This window comes from Stegostoma tigrinum, chromosome 1, assembly GCF_030684315.1.
Source record: "Stegostoma tigrinum isolate sSteTig4 chromosome 1, sSteTig4.hap1, whole genome shotgun sequence".
Classification (NCBI taxonomy): Eukaryota; Metazoa; Chordata; class Chondrichthyes; order Orectolobiformes; family Stegostomatidae; genus Stegostoma; species Stegostoma tigrinum.
Window position 1 is genome coordinate 190,336,240 of NC_081354.1, and position 16,687 is coordinate 190,352,926.

The 16,687-nt window shown below is 45.4% G+C and overlaps 1 protein-coding gene across 1 annotated transcript in view; it reads right to left on the reverse strand.

The window, feature by feature from the left end:
- The window catches only part of LOC125459695 (disintegrin and metalloproteinase domain-containing protein 12), a 232,074-nt gene extending 220,381 nt beyond the window's left edge, over positions 1-11,693 (reverse strand). The window contains exon 1 of the mRNA XM_059651683.1: positions 11,477-11,693. Within this exon, the coding sequence (XP_059507666.1) occupies positions 11,477-11,693 (217 nt within the window). The remainder of the gene's footprint in view (positions 1-11,476) is intronic.
- Between the last annotated feature and the right edge of the window lie 4,994 nt (positions 11,694-16,687).

The window sequence follows — 16,687 nt, forward strand, 5'->3', positions numbered from 1 at the left end:
CTAAATGGATAAAAAACTGGCTAGGCAACAGGAGACAGAGAGTAGTAGTAGAAGGGAGTTTCTCAACTTGGAGACCTGTGACTAGTGGTGTTCCAAAGGGATCTGTGCTGGGACTACTGTTGTTTGTGATATATGTAAATGATTTGGAGGAAGGTGTAGATAGTCTGATTAGCAAGTTTGCTGATGACACTAAGATTGGTGGAGTAGCTGATAGTGAAGGGGACTGTCAGAGATTACAGCAGAATATAGATAGATTGGAGAGTTGGCCAGATAAAAGACAGATGGAGTTCAATCCGGGCAAATGCGAGATGATGCATTTTGGAAGATCTAATTCAAGTGTGAACCACATAGTAAATGGAAAAGTCCCAGGGAAAATTGATGAACAGAGAGATCTGGGTGTTCAGGTCCTTTGTTCCCTGAAAGTGGCAACGCAGGTCAATAGGGTGGTCTTAATACATACTTCACGTCAATCTTCACAGTGGAAGACATGAGTAATATCCCGACAATTAAGGAGAATCAGGGTGCTGAGTTGAGTATGGTAAGCATTACAGAAGAGAAAGTGCTAGAAAAGCTAAGAGGTCTAAAACTTGATAAATCTCCTGGCCCTGCTGGGCTACGTCCTAGAGTTCTGAGAGAGGTGGCTGAGGAATTAGCCCAGGCTTTGGTCGTGATCTTTCAAAAGTCACTGGAGCCAGGGAAAGTCCCAGATGATTGGAAAATCGCTGTTGTAACCCCTTTGTTTAAGAAAGGATCAAAACAAAAAATTTATAGACCGGTTAGCCTAACCTTGGTTGTTGGTAAAATTGTAGAATCCATCGTGAAGGATGAGATTTCTAAATTCTTGGAAGTGCAGCGTCAGATTAGAACAAGTCAGCATGGATTTAGTAAGGGGAGGTTGTGCCTGAAAAACCTAGTAACAAGTAGGTTAGACCAGGGAAACCCCGTAGATGTTATCTTTCTAGACTTCCAAAAGGCCTTTGATATAGTGCCTCACGGGAGGCTGCTGAGTAAGTTGAGGGCCCATGGTGTTTGAGGTGAGCTGCTGGCATGGATTGAGGATTGGCTGTCTAACAGAAGGCAGAGAGTTGGTATAAAAGGCTCTTTTTCGGAATGGCAACTGATGACAATTGGTGTCCCGCAGGGTTCAGTGTTGGGGCCGCAGCTGTTCACCTTATATATTAATGATCTGGATGAAGGGACTGGGGGTATTCTGGCGAAGTTTGCCGATGATACAAAGAGAGGTGGACAGGCAGGTAGTACTGAGGAGGTGGGGAGGCTGCAGAAAGATTGAGACAGTTTAGGAGAGTGGTCCAGGAAATGGCTGATGAAATTCAATGTGAGCAAATGCAAGGCTTTGCACTTTGGTAAAAAGAATACAGGCATGGACTATTTTCTAAAACGGTGAGAAAAATTCATAAAGCTGAAGTACAAAGGGATCTGGGAGTGTTGGTTCAGGATTCTCTAAAAGTTAACTTGCAGGTAGAGTCCGTGATTAAGAAAGCGAATATAATGTTATCATTTATCTCAAGAGGGTTGGAATATAAAAGCAGTGATGTGCTTCTGAGGCTTTATAAAGCTCTCGTTAGGCCCCATTTCGAAGACTGTGTCCAACTTTGCGCCCCACACCTCGGGAAGGACATACTGGTGCTGGAGCGTGTTGAGCGGAGATTCACACGGATGATCCCTGGCATGGTAGGCCTAACAGATGATGAATGGCTAAGGATCCTGGGATTGTATTCATTAGAGTTTAGAAGGTTGAGGGGAGATCTCATAGAAACTTACAAGATAATGTGTGGCTTAGAAAGGGTGGACACTGGAAGTTGTTTCCGTTAGGCGGGGAGACTAGGACCCGTGGACACAGCCTTAGAATTAGAGGGGGTCAATTTAGAATGGAAATGAGGAGACATTACTTCAGCCAGAGAGTGGTGGGCTTGTGGAATTCATTGCCATGGAGTGCAATGGAGGCCGGGACGTTGAATGACTTCAAGGCAGAGATCGATAAATTCTTGATCTCACAAGGAATTCAGGGCTACGGGGAGAGTGCGGGGAAGTTGAAAAGCCCATCAGCCATGATTAAATGGTGGAGTGGACTTGATGGGCCGAATGGCCTTACTTCCACTCCTATGTCTTATGGTCTTATGGTTAAACCCTCATAACTATATTTTGCACCCTTTCCAGTTTAATGAAATCCTTCCTGTAGCAGGTGACCGGAATTGTACGCATTACTCGAAATGTGGCCCAACCTTGTGCATCCATGTCATGGCGTCCCAACTCCTGCGCTCTGTGCTCTGACCAATGAAGGCAAGCATGCCAAATGCCTCCTTAACTACCCTGACTACCTGTGTCGCCACTTTCAAGAAATTATGTACCTGCAAATTTTGATCTCTGTTTGACAGTACTCCCCATAGCCCTTCTATTAATTGCATAAGGCCTGCCCTGGCTTATCTGAGCAAAATGGAACACTTCACATTTATCTAAATTTATCTCCATCTGCTATTCCGAAGCCCACTGGCCCCGTTGATCAAGAATCTGTTGTATTCTTAGATGACCTTCGTCACTGTCCACTGTACAACCAGTGTCAGTGTCATTGGCAAACTTACGACAGTGTCTTCTGTATTCTCATCCAAATAGTTCATACAAATGATGAACCAGAGTGGACTCAACATTGATCTATACAGCACACCGTAGGCCACAGGCCTCCTGTTTGAACAACAACCCTACTACCTCCTCTAGCGAAATAAGACAGAGCAACTGACTGACGTAAGATAATGGGAACTGCAGATGCTGGAGAATCCAACATAATAAAACGTGAGGCTGGATGAACACAGCAGGCCAAGCAGCATCTCAAGAGCACAAAAGCTGATGTTTCAGGCCTAGACCCTTCATCAGAGAGGGGGCTGGGGAGAGGGTTCTGAAATAAATAGGGAGAGAGGGGGAGGCGGACCGAAGATGGAGAGAAAAGAAGATAGGTGGAGAGGAGAGTATAGGTGGAGAGGTAGGGAGGGGATAGGTCAGTCCAGGGAAGACAGACAGGTCAAGGAGGTGGGATGAGGTTAGTAGGTAGGAAATGGAGGTGCAGCTTGAGGTGGGAGGAAGGGATGGGTGAGAGGAAGAACAGGTTAGGGAGGCAGAGACAGGCTGGGCTGGTTGGGTTGGTTGTATGATGCAGTGGGGGGAGGGGATGAACTGGGCTGGTGTTGGGATGCAGTGGAGGGAGGGGAGATTTTGAAGCTGGTGAAGTCCACATTGATACCATGGGGCTGCAGGGTTCCCAAGTGGAATATGAGTTGCTGTTCCTGCAACCTTCGGGCGGCATCATTGTGGCATTACAGGACTCCCATGATGGACATGTCATCTAAAGAATGGGAGGGGGAGTGGAAATGGTTTGCAAGTTCTTCAAGGACCGCAACTTCCCCCCGCAGTGGTCGAGAACGCCCTTGACCACGTTTCCCGCATTTCCCGCAAAACATCCCTCACAGCCCGCCCCCGCCACAACCGCCCCAACAGGATCTCCCTCGTTCTCACACACCACCCCACCAACCTCCGGATACAATGCAGCATCCTCCGACACTTCCGCCATCTGCAATCCGACCCCACCACCCAAGACATTTTTCCGTCCCCACCCTTGTCTGCCTTCCGGAGAGAATACTCTCTCTGTGACTCCCTTGTTTGCTCCACACTCCCCTCCAACCCCACCACACCCGACACCTTCCCCTGCAACCGCAGGAAGTGCTACATTGCCCCCACACCTCCTCCCTCACACCCATCCCAGGCCTGAAGATGACTTTCCATATTAAGCAGATGTTCACCTGCACATCTGCCAATGTGGTATACTGTATCCATTGTACCCGGTGTGGCATCCTCTACATCGGGGAAACCAAGCGGAGGCTTAGGGACCGCTTTGCAGAACACCTCCTATCGGCTCGCAATAAACAACTGCACCTCCCAGTAGCGAACCATTTCCACTCCCCCTCCCATTCTTTAGATGACATGTCCATCACGGGCCTCTTGCAGTGCCACAATGATGCCACCTGAAGGTTGCAGGAACAGCAGCTCATGTTCCGCTTGGGAACCCTGCAGCCCAATGGTATCAATGTGGACCTCACCAGCTTCAAAATCTCCCCTTCCCCCACCGCATCCCAAAACCAGCCCAGCTCTTCCCCTCCCCCCCACTGCATCCCAAACCTAGTCCAACCTGTCTCTGCCTCCCTAACCTGTTCTTCCTCTCACCCATCTCTTCCTCCCACCTCAAGCTGCACCTCCATCTCCTACCTACTAACCTCATCCCACCTCCTTGACCTGCCCGTCTTCCCTGGACTGACCTATCCCCTCCCTACCTCTTCACCTATACTCTCCTCTCCACCTATACTCTCCTCTCCACCTATCTTCTTTTCTCTCCATCTTCGGTCCGCCTCCCCCTCTCTCCCTATTTATTTCAGAACCTTCTCCCCATCCCCCTCTCTGATGAAGGGTCCAGGCCTGAAACATCAGCTTTTGAGCTCCTGAGATGCTGCTGGGCCTGCTGTGTTCATCCAGCTTCACACCTTATTATCTTGGATTCTCCAGCATCTGCAATTCCCATTGTCTCACTTCAGTCAGTTGCCCTGTCTTATTTCGCTCAAGGAGGTTGAAATTCGCTTGTTCTGTAGTCGGGCCATCTACATATTGATTGAGAAAGTTTTCTTGAACAAATTTAACAAATTCAGCCTCATCCAAGCCCTGAATGCTGTGGCCGTCTCGTCCAGATTTGTAAAATTAAGATCCTCAACTATTACAACCTCATTATTCTTACAGCTATCTGTGATCTCCTGACATATTTGCTGCTCAATTTCCTGCTAACAGTTGGGGAGCGTCTGATATGGTCCCATCAAAGTGATCACCTCGTCTTATTTTTCAGTTCCACCCACACAGCTTCACTGGATGATCCCTCAGGAACATCCTCACATCTCTACTGCAATGTTTTTCCTGAATCAAAACACCAGTACCTCTCTCTTGCCTCCCCCTCTGTCTGTCATACTGGCATCGTTACCCTGGCACATTCCTCCCTCAGCCATGTTTTTGTAACTGCCATAATATCACAGTCCCATTTTCCCATTCATGCCCTGCATTCCTGTCAGGCCTCTTGCATTGAAATAGATACACTTTAAATATTCAGTCTTCCTTTGCTGCCTTGCATGTTCTGGCCTATCTAACTTGTTGTCTTTAATTTCTGCACCAGCTTCAATCTTTTCTCTTGTCTCACTGCTGCTTCCTGTCTCTGCCCCCAGGCAGACTAATTTAAACCCTCCTGAGTTGGTCAAGCAAATTGCCCCACCAGGATATCAGTCCCCCTTCAGTTCAGCTGCAACCTGTCCCTCTTGTACAGGTTACTTCGGCATCAGAAGAGATCCCAATGATCCAAAAAATATGAATCCCTGCACCAACTCCTCAGCTATGCATTCATCTGCCCTACCCTCCTATCCCTACTCGCACTGGCATGTGGCACTGCCAGTAATCCAGAAATTACTAGCCTCAGGGTCCTGCTTTTTAACCACCTACCTAATTCCCTTTATTCATTCTACAGGACCACATCCCCTTTTCTACCTATTTTACTGGTACCAATGTAAACAATGACCTCTGGCTGCATCTTCTTAGAGAATTTGCTGCAACTAATCTGACCCTGGCACCAGGGATGCACCACACCATCTGGAGTCTCAGATCATACCCTTTATTTTATACAGTCTCTCCATATTCAATGCACCAAAGATTATCACTCATGACCTTCAGCCAAGGTTTATCCCAAGCAAGAACAAACAAAAAACATTGTAACATAGGAACAGGATGAGACCATTCAGCCCCTTGAGCTTCCTCGACCATACCAATGGATTCTGGGTCAGTTAAGTTTGAAACAGATTCCTAAATTTTTATTAATCAAAAGTAATAAAAGAATATGTGCCCAAAGCACGTAAATGGAGTTTGGCCACATATTAGCTATGTTCTCATTGAATCTCAGAATGGATTTAAGGAGCTGAATGGCTTGCTCCTGACGCAAAGTTTCTATAAAACTGCCTCCATTACCTTTTCCTCTGATTTCGACATTGCAGTGCCCTACTTTACCAAAAACCCCAGCCTCTTCCTTTTTCCTTGTTCTTTATCTTTCTAAACACCTTGTAACCAAGAATACTTAATAGCCAGTCCTGCCATCCCTTGAAACAAGACTCCTATCTACACAAAATCATGCTTCCACATTGCAATCTGTGCCTGTAACTCCCCAGGTTTATTTACTGTGATCTGTGAATTGCCAGACTGCAGTTAACGCTTTCGACTTCACCATTACCACTTACTCCATTCAATAACTTACTGGCCGCTGTTTCTATCCTGTTTGCCCCCCGCAGGAATGAGAGCAGCTTGCAATCTTTTGTACAAATGGGATGTTTGAGACTGATGAAAAATTCCAGTTCAACTCCTCTCCCAAAATTGGCTGTCTCTCTTCTTATATGTCAAAAATATTTCTTTTGTCAATGTTTATATTCCTCTCTGGTTTCCCTTTGAAGTTTATTTTCTGTGTCTTTATCATTGTTTCAGCCCTCCTTTGCTGGATTCTGAATTTATCACAGTCTTCAGGGCTGTCACTGACTTTTGCCTCCTTATTTGAATTTATTTCGACTGAATGCCTTCCTTAACATCCTTGATGAGCCATTGTTAGTTTATCCCTCTCTTAGAATCTTTCCTCCTTACTAAAATATAACTTTGCCTGAGAGTCATGAATTACCTCCAGTCTGCCACTGCTTGTTTCATCTCTTTCCTGCTAATCTATCCACCCAGTTCGTTTTTGCTAATTTATCTTCATCCAATTGTAAGCACCCTTCTTTAAGTTAACCACTCTTGTTTCTGACCTAAGTGTCTCACTCTCAAACTGAATATTCAATCCAGTTGTGATCACTACTTCCTCAGGGATCCTTTATTTTAAAGCCATTTATTAAACTTGCCTTATTACCCATTGCTAGATCTAAGAGAGCTGCTCCCTGATTGGCTCCATTCATGATATATTGCTGTTGGGAACTATCCTTAATACAGTCTATGTATTCACTACCATAGCTACCTTTTGACCCAATCACCATGAAGATTAAAGTCACCTGTAGTTATTGTGCATTTTGTAGAAATACTCCTATTATTTGTTGATTTATGCACTTTTCCACATTGTGCTTATTGTTTGGGAGTCTGTGGAGTGTGTGCTTTCACGTTGTGATTTACCTCAATGCAAATGGACTCAGCATCATCTAAGGCTGGATCATCTCTCACAACTGTCCTCATTTCATCTCTTATTCATGGTGCCACTGCACCACATTTTCCATTACTCCTTTTTCTCCAAAAGAGCCTTGAATGTTAAGTCCTCAGCTCTGATCTCCTCAAAACCATCTTTCTGTAATGGCAGTTCATGTGCCTTAGAACATAGAACAGTACAGCACAGAACAGGCCCTTCAGCCCACAATGTTGTGCCGACCATTGATCCTCATGTATGCACCCTCAAATTTCTGTGACCATATACATGTCCAGCAGTCTCTTAAATGACCCCAATGACCTTGCTTCCACAACTGCTGCTGGCAACGCATTCCATGCTCTCACAACTCTCTGCGTAAAGAACCTGCCTCTGACATCCCCTCTATACTTTCCACCAACCAGCTTAAAACTATGACCCCTCGTGCTAGCCATTTCTGCCCTGGGAAATAGTCTCTGGCTATCAACTCTATCTATGCCTCTCATTACCTCAATTAGGTCCCCTCTCCTCCTCCTTTTCTCCAATGAAAAGAGACCGAGCTCAGTCAACCTCTCTTCATAAGATAAGCCCTCCAGTCCAGGCAGCATCCTGGTAAACCTCCTCTGAACCTTCTCCAAAGCATCCACATCTTTCCTATAATAGGGCGCCCAGAACTGGACGCAGTATTCCAAGTGCGGTCTAACCAAAGTTTTATAGAGCTGCAACAAGATCTCACGACTCTTAAACTCAACCCCCCTGTTAATGAAAGCCAAAACACCATATGCTTTCTTAACAACCCTGTCCACTTGGGTGGCCATTTTAAGGGATCTGTGTATCTGCACACCAAGATCCCTCTGTTCCTCCACGCTGCCAAGAATCCTATCTTGTTCCAAATGTTTTGTGCATTAAGATATAAGGCCTCTCTTTTTCTTAACAATTCTTAAGGATTCTATCTTTTTAGCGTATAGTTACTCTATTTGCCTCTTGCCCTTGATTACCCCGCTCATTATTGGTATTTCACTATTATTTCTTTTATTGATTTGTTCCTCTTTCCCTTGTCACTCTGCTTAGGTTCCCACCCACATCCCATTCTAGAGCTACTTGCGTGTCAGACAGCATAGGCAGCAAGTGATAGACAGAGCTCAGCAATCCCACAACCAATGGATCAGATCGAAGGTCTGCCCCATCCAGTCGTGAATGGTCATGGGCAATGAAACAACTCACTGTATAATACTGCTGTCACATTAAAATGGTTATTTTGTCTGTGGCTTTTTTGAAAAGAGGTTGTAAAGGTAGAGGTGAAGAAGCATCTCAGGAGTAACAGTTTAACAATGGAAGGGGAGTGGCTAGTTTTCCGAGTTCAGAATTTGTCTAATTTTTTTTTAGTTGTAGCAGTCACAAGATGGTTTGAGTACCAGAAATGTTGCAAGCTTCAGTGAAGGATTCCTCTGAATTTCTCTGAAATCTCTCTCTGGATGTTGTTCCCTCCAGCCTGTAAGAATCTGTGTTTAAATTTATCTTTTTGCCAAGGAGGTGTGTTTATGTGATTACTGTATTGGAACAGTTAATTGGTTAAGTTGCTGTATCAGATCAGTGAGGTTTTCCAAAAGTTAAGATACTCAAAATTCCACATTGTTTTGATCATGTTTCAACTGTTGATTTTAAATAAATTTTGTTTTGCTTAAAGCTGAGTGGCTTGACCAGTTGCATTGCACCTGGAACACCTGCTTCACATCTGCCTTCAAAATCAGAAGTTAGTGTCAAGGCTACCTTCTTAAAATATTTTTAGTGGGCCTGGCCTGGCCCATAACAATCGAGGGAGGAGACTGCACAACTATCGCCATTCCTTAAAATGGAAAAGCCCAACACACAGTGTGAAAGATAAGGCTGAAGCATTCACAGCAATCTTTGGCCAGAAGTGCCAGTGGATGACCCAGCTCAGCCTCCTCCAGTGGCCCCCATCATCACAGATGCCACTCAATATGATTCACTGTACACTGTAATGGTTAGAGACACTGGAAACTGAAAAGCCCATGGGCCTTAATTACATTCCAATTACTGAAGACTTGTGCTTCAGTACTTCCTGCTCCCCTAGCAAAGCTCTTCCAGTAGAGTCACAGCATGGACACCGACCCAATAATGTAGAAAATAATGCACAAAAACGGGACAAATCCAACCCGGCCATTTGTCATCCCATCAGTCTGTTCTCAATCATGACTAAATTGGAGCAAAGTATCATCTACAGTGTTGTCAAGCAGCACATGCTCAGCAGGGGAACCATGACCTTGTGGTATTGTCACTAGATTATGAATCGAAGGACCCAGGGGGCATTCCAGGGAGCTAGGTTTGTTTTTGGAATTTGAATTCAGTTTAAAAACCTGGAATTACAATTGTCTCTGTCACTTGTTGTAAAAGCTCATCTAGATCACTAATGTCCTTTCAGGATAGAAATTGGTCTGGTCTGCCTTCTGACCTACAGCAATTGGTTGGTTTTTAATTGCTAACAGGGCATCTGTAGTGAGCAATAAATGCTGGCCCAGCCAGGGATGCCCTCCTCCATGAGTGAATAATTAAAAATCAACTTTTTTTTACAGGATCACTCAGTCCAAACCTCATTATAGCCTTGGTTCAGACATGAATTCCAGAGGTTAGGTGAAATCCCTCGAAATCTAAAATGTCTTTGACCAAGTGTGATATCGACGAGCTGCAGCAAAAGTGTGAAGTGATTAATTTTGGAAGGTCATATTTGACTGCAGAATACAGGGTTAATGACAGGATTCTTGGCAGTGTTGAGGAGCAGGGGAGTCTTGGGGTCCATGTCTATAGATCCCCCAAAGTTGCAACTCAAGTTGATGGGGTTGTTAAGAAGGTGTATAGTGTGTTGGCTTTTATTAACAGGGGAATTGAGTTTAAGAGCCACGAGGCTATGCTGCAGTTCTATAAAACCCTGGTGAGACCACACTTGGAACATTGTATTCAGTTCTGTTCGCCTCGTTCCAGAAAGGATGTACATGAAAGGCTTTAGAGAGGGTGCAGAGGAAATTTACCAGGATGCTGCCTGGACTGGAGGGCAGGTCTTATAAGGAAAGGTTGAGGGAGCTTGGGCTTTTCTCGTTGGAGGGAAGAAGGATCAGAGGTGACTTGATAGAGGTGTACAAGATGTTGAGAGGCATAGACAGAATGGTTAGCCAGAGGATTTTTCCCAGAGTTGAAATTACGATTATGAGAGGGCATATTTTGAAGGTGATTGGAGGAAATTACAGGGGAGATGTCAGAGGTAGGCTCTTCACACAGAGAGTGGTGGGCTTTTGGAATGCGCTCCGGCAGTGGTCGTGGAGTCAGATACTTCAGAGACTTTTAAGTGACACTTGGATAGGCATATGGATGATTGTATAATGTAGGGTATGCAAGGTAGTTTGATCTTACAGTGGGAGAATAGGTTGGCACAACCCTGTGGGCCAAAGGGCCTGTACTGTGCTGTACTGTTCAATGTTCAAAACTGGAATCATAGAAGCAAAGACAAACAGGAGTAGACGAGGCTATACCGAACTGCAAGTGCCCCAATCCATGAAGGTACCGCACCACCACCTTCTCAAGGGCAAACAGGGATGGACAATAATTGCTGGCCCAGCCACCATTACCTACACTCTGTGAGTAAATAATAATATGGCAGGGTTTTATCTTTCATTCCTTGTGTTAGTGCAGAACTTTGAATTTTCCAAAAGCTCTGGAGTCGAAACATAGTCCCCAACAGCATTTGCTGAGCAATGAAACAGCTAAATTTTTTTCCTGTCATGTCACTGTTTGAAATTTTCTGAATGTAGCCTCATAACTGCATTCTTTCACAAATCTAACTGTTGGCCTGCTGGATGGTAAATTTAAGCTTGTCTTTATTGTCACCACAGAATCAAGCTCCCTTGCATGTCTGACTCAGCTCACTTCAAAGGTAAGTCAGACCATAGTAAAACCCTGTGCAATACCCTGAAGAATACACTTTTATAACCACTAACAATAGCCATATTGTGTAATTTGTGTTATACCTGTGGTGTGCTTTCTGATCAATACCTTTGCAGAATGACATTAATAGTGCTCATCTGAGCACCTTCTGAGCTCTACCAGTGATAAAACACCTCAACTGTCGTGACCAGTGTGTCAGACCCTTCGTTCATTGCACAGTATTTTCAGGAATTTTAGAAAAGTGACAGCACTGAGAGGATTGCCAAGGCTGATCTTTCTTACCTGAAACATTTCCTTGTTCACCTGAAATAGCTCCTTTATTCTTGGTCTCCCAACCAGCTCCTGGTGAATGTCTGGTGGGTCTGTAACTGGGGACAGTGAACACAGTTCCATTTCCACCATCACCGTCATCCACCGCAGATCCTTCACTCTCTGCTGCTGAAAGATTTAAAACCCGACACCAGATCAGAAATACCAAACACACATTGCAGGCAGACATTGCAAATGATCACAACTCTCTGCTCTTCACTTCCAAGTTCTAGCCCTTTGTTAACACAGTTTTCTGCCTGTGTTCCTCATCAATCCTCTTTCCCTTCTGAGGCTTTCTGTGCTTGCACTTTCAATATCTCTGTGTCTCAGCGTGTTTCTGTGTCATTCTGTGATTCATGTCAGAAATAACCTTGTAACAGCCCCTGCCTTACCCAGGGAGTGAGAGGAAACCCTGAAAAAGAGATAGGATTGAACAAGTTGGAAGCTGCACCAAGTAATCTGATGGACTGTGCATTCTGCTGGGACACTGTAAACTCTTCCAGGACATGTGCAGAATGTACTGAGGTTGGTTTCTCACTTTCTGTGCGTTCCTGATGCAGCATGTACTGTATCTCCCTCACTCTGCTTCACTGGGTCAGGGTGATTTATTGAGCTGTGCAGAGAGCAGTGGAATTGCCTGAATTCCTAAAGGGGCTACAGGGACAGCTCAAAGACAACAAAGGAAAGATGCAGCAGTGGGTCACATGTTCAATGAACCTCGGTTCGAGAAAGGATGCTGACACGATGAAGGCACTGTTTGTAAACTTCAGCCAAGAGCACCGTCTGCAAGGAAAGTGACAAAAAAAAGAGGTGAAGTGAGAAGACACTCAGACACCATGCGTAAAGTGCGATGGAAACAGAATCAACAGCAAATGTCATAAATAAGTGGAAGGAAATATTTGCAAGGCTGGAGATGGGGGAAGAGGAGTGCGGTGAGACAAATGGAGTAGCTTGTTCAGAGAGCAGGTGCAGACATGATGGCTAATGGCCTCCTTCAATGCTGCACATTTCTATGGGTCTGTGAAAAGGAAGCACTGGATCTGTTGCTGAAGGGAAAGGGGTTTCTAACTGTGTCGTTCTCTCCCTCCCTCTCATCACCACTGGAAGATTTTCTTGAGACACCTGCCTGGCAGCTCCTTTACCCAAATACAAACACATTTCTCAGAACCTCCTTTTCTGAATGTTCATGTACTCAATTGCCTTGGCTTTTCCACCATGACTTGTTGCTGACTGACCTTTAATCCTGTAAGAAACACTGGGGAACATACTGTTATACTGGTGAGCACTGCAAGTCCACTTTGTCATTTTCCTGAGAGATGTTGCATGTTTAGACCTTGTTCTTTTGTTTGTCTGTTCTCTGACAAAGGAGGTAGAGCACACAAGCACCAGTTCAGAACTGAGAGTTAGAAATTCAGGAGCAGACCCACTGTTCTGAGGCAGTGATGTTCATTTCACAGTTCTCAGAAGTTGCAACTTAATTACTGCCTCTCATCAACGATCACTTTGCGAAATGCACAGACTGTAGCGTCCACACTGACGCTCCATATGGAAAGGGTGTCAACAGAGTTTATTCACATCTCTTGCACAGTTTGGCTATTACATATAAACATGTATAACTTTTACAGTAGTAAACCCCATGCACTTCACCAGGAAAGCAGGAGAACTTAGAGTAGGTGAACAAACATTTTGTCAAGAGGAAGATTTTAGAGACATTCCAAAAGTTGACAGCCAATAAAAATAAATATTAATGGTGAACAGAAAACAGAGAATACTTATGTGGACTGAGTTGGGGAAACAGAGAGATCTCCAACATGCATGGAACTTGAGGAGAAGATAGAGATAAGGAAGAATGAGGACATGGAGAAACTTGGAGGCAGGGACAAGAAGTTCAAAATTCACAATTCAAAAGAGCACGGGACTAGACTTGGTGTAAATTGGGATACAGGTAGCAGAATATGAACAACATGATGATTCTGGAGGCCAGCCAGAATTGTATTTGAATAGACTCATCTATTGTTTAGCCCTCAGCAGATAAACCGAGGCAGGAATGGATTCAGATGATTTTACAGACAGGAAGTGATGTTTGTGAAGGTGAGGACATGTGGTTGGAACCTGCTGTTGGTGTTAATCATTGAAATCAAGGTGGCAACAATTTCGCTCCCTCACAGAAAGTGGACATCACTGGCTGGGCCAGCGTGTATTGCCCACCCTACCTGCTGTTGAGGAGGTCCCTCTAAGCTACCTTCTTGAATCACTGCAATCCATGTGCTGTAGGTAGACCCACAGTATCCTTGGGAAGGGAATTCCAGGATTTTGACCGAGCAGGAATGAAGGATCAACACGTTACTTCCATGTCAGGATGGTGAGTGTCTTGGAGGGGACTTGCAAGTTGTGGTAATTCTTGTGCAGTTGTTGTCATATAAATGTTAGACCCACTGCAATCTTACTGCGAAGTGACAAAAGCTTCCAGAAGGAATTCCTTGGATGGTTAGTCTAGCTGCACTGTTTAAAATCGGGAGGCTAGGGAACGAAGCAGTGTGGAAGGAGATGCACGGGGGGAGTTTAATTGTGGCAGGAGTAGACATAGGCATGACTCCAGGTTGGTACATTGCCAGCCTTCCTATAGTCAGGCGGCCAGAATGATGTGCACAGTTGGCCTTACCAATGTCTTGCATAACCATAACATGATGTGTGGGTGCCGGTGTTGGACTGGGGTAGATAAGGTCAGAAATCAAATAACATCTGGTTATAGACGGAGAAAGTTTGTTTTTATTTCATATAAACCTGTTGGACTATGATCTGGAACCATAACATGATATCCCAAGTCAGTGATCTGACCGATGAAGTCAAGCGTGTCAAACACCATCATCAGCATCCTGCCTACCTGTGACACTGCTTTCAAGGAACTATGTACCTGTACCTCTAGGTATCTCTGTTTCACAACACTCCCCAGGGCTCTGAACTTGTGGTCCCGGTGAGGTGAGTTTCGGGTCCTCGTGAGGAGAGTTTCGGATCCCCGTGAGGAGAGTTTGGAGTCCCGCTGAAGAGTGTTTGGGGTCCCGGTGAGGAGCGTTTGGGGTCCTGGTGAGGTGAGTTTGGTGTCCCAGTGAGGTGAGTTTGGGATCCCGGTGAGGAGTGTTTGGGGTCCCGGTGAGGAGTGTTTGGGGTCCTGGTGAGGAGTGTTTGGGGTCCCGGTGAGGTGAGTTTGGGATCCCGGTGAGGTGAGTTTGGTGTCCCAGTGAGGTGAGTTTGGGGTCCCGGTGAGGAGTGTTTGGGGTCCCGGTGAGGAGTGTTTGGGGTCCCGGTGAGGTGAGTTTGGGGTCCCGGTGAGGAGTGTTTGGGGTCCCGGTGAGGAGTGTTTGGGGTCCCGGTGAGGTGAGTTTGGGATCCCGGTGAGGTGAGTTTGGTGTCTCAGTGAGGTGAGTTTGGGATCCCGGTGAGGAGTGTTTGGGGTCCCGATGAGGAGTGTTTGGGGTCCCGGTGAGGAGTGTTTGGGGTCCCAGTGAGGTGAGTTTGGGATCCCGGTGAGGAGTGTTTGGGGTCCCGATGAGGAGTGTTTGGGGTCCCGGTGAGGAGTGTTTGGTGTCCCAGTGAGGTGAGTTTGGGATCCCGGTGAGGAGTGTTTGGGGTCCCGATGAGGAGTGTTTGGGGTCCCGGTGAGGAGTGTTTGGGGTCCCAGTGAGGTGAGTTTGGGTCCCAGTGTGGAGTGGTTGTGGTCCCAGTGTGGATAGGTTGGGGTCCCAGTCAAGTGAGTTTGGGATCCTGGTGTGGTGAGTTTAGGGTCCCGCTGAGGAGTGTTTAGGGTCCCTTTACCTGTGAACAGATTTCCCCCAATTAACTTTTGGAAGTTCCTGTCAAATTCTATCAAGATTAGCCTTGCCCCAATTTAGAACGTTAACTTGTGGACCAGATCTATCCTTCTCCATTACTATGTTAAAACCAATGCAATTATGATCACAGGTCCCAAAGTGCTTTCCCACTAACACCTCAGTCACTTGCCCTGCCTTCTTTCCCAAGAGGACATCAATTTTTCCCCTTCCCTCGTAGGCCCATTTACACATTGATTGAGAAAGTGTGAATTCATTCCCATCCAAGCTGTTAATGCCATTGCAGTGGGGCAGGCAGTGGCCGTATGGTTTTATCCCTCGATTATTCATCCAGAAATTCAGCTCATGTTCTGGGGACCTGGGTTTAAACCCTACCATGGCAGATAGTGGAATTTAAATTCAATAAAAGAATCTGGAATTAAGGGTCTAACGTTGACCATGAATCCATTGTCGATTGTCAGGGCAAAAACCCATCTGATTCAGTAATGTCCTTCAGGGAAGGAAACCCCCATCCTTACCTGGTCTGGCCTACATGTGACTCCAGACCCAAAGCTAGATGGTGGACTCTTAACTGCCCTCTGGGCAATTATGGTTGGACAATAAATGCCGCCTGGCCAGTGACACCCTCATCCCATCAATGAATAAAGAAGAAAAAAATGTTCCAGTTTATTTTAGGAAAGTTAAAATCCCCTACTGTTACAACCATATTATTCCTAAATCTCTTTGCAATCTCCCTACATATTTGCTTCTCAGTTTTCTGCTGGCTACTGAAGGGCCTATAATACAATCCGATCAAAGCAAATGACACCTTCTTACTTCTCACTTCTACCTATATAGCTTTGTTGGTTGATTCCCCCAAGAAACATACTCTCTAAGTACTGCTGTGATATTTTCCCTGATTAAAAATGCCACTCCCCCTCCTCTGTTGCCTCCCCTTCTGTCCTTCCAGTGGTATTTGTGTCCTGGAACATTGAACTGCCAATTATCGAGTCACACAGTCATAGAGATGTGCAGCATGGAAACAGATCCTTTCGTCCAACTCTTCATGCCGACCAGATATCCTAAATTAATCTCATCTCATTTGCTAGCATTTGGCCCATATCCCTCTGAACCGTTCCTATCTGTCCCTCTCTTTGCCATATTTCTGTAATAGCTGTAACACGTTGTTCCATTGTTTAAGAAAGAAACCAAAGCCAAGCCCGGGAACTACAGGTCAGTGAGCCTGACATTAGTGGTGGACAAGTTATTGGAGAGAATATTTAGGGACAAAATCAGTCAATGTTTGAATATTCAAGGTCTGAGTAGGGATAGCAAGAACTGCAGATGCTGGAGTCAGAGTCAATGAAGTGTGGAGCTG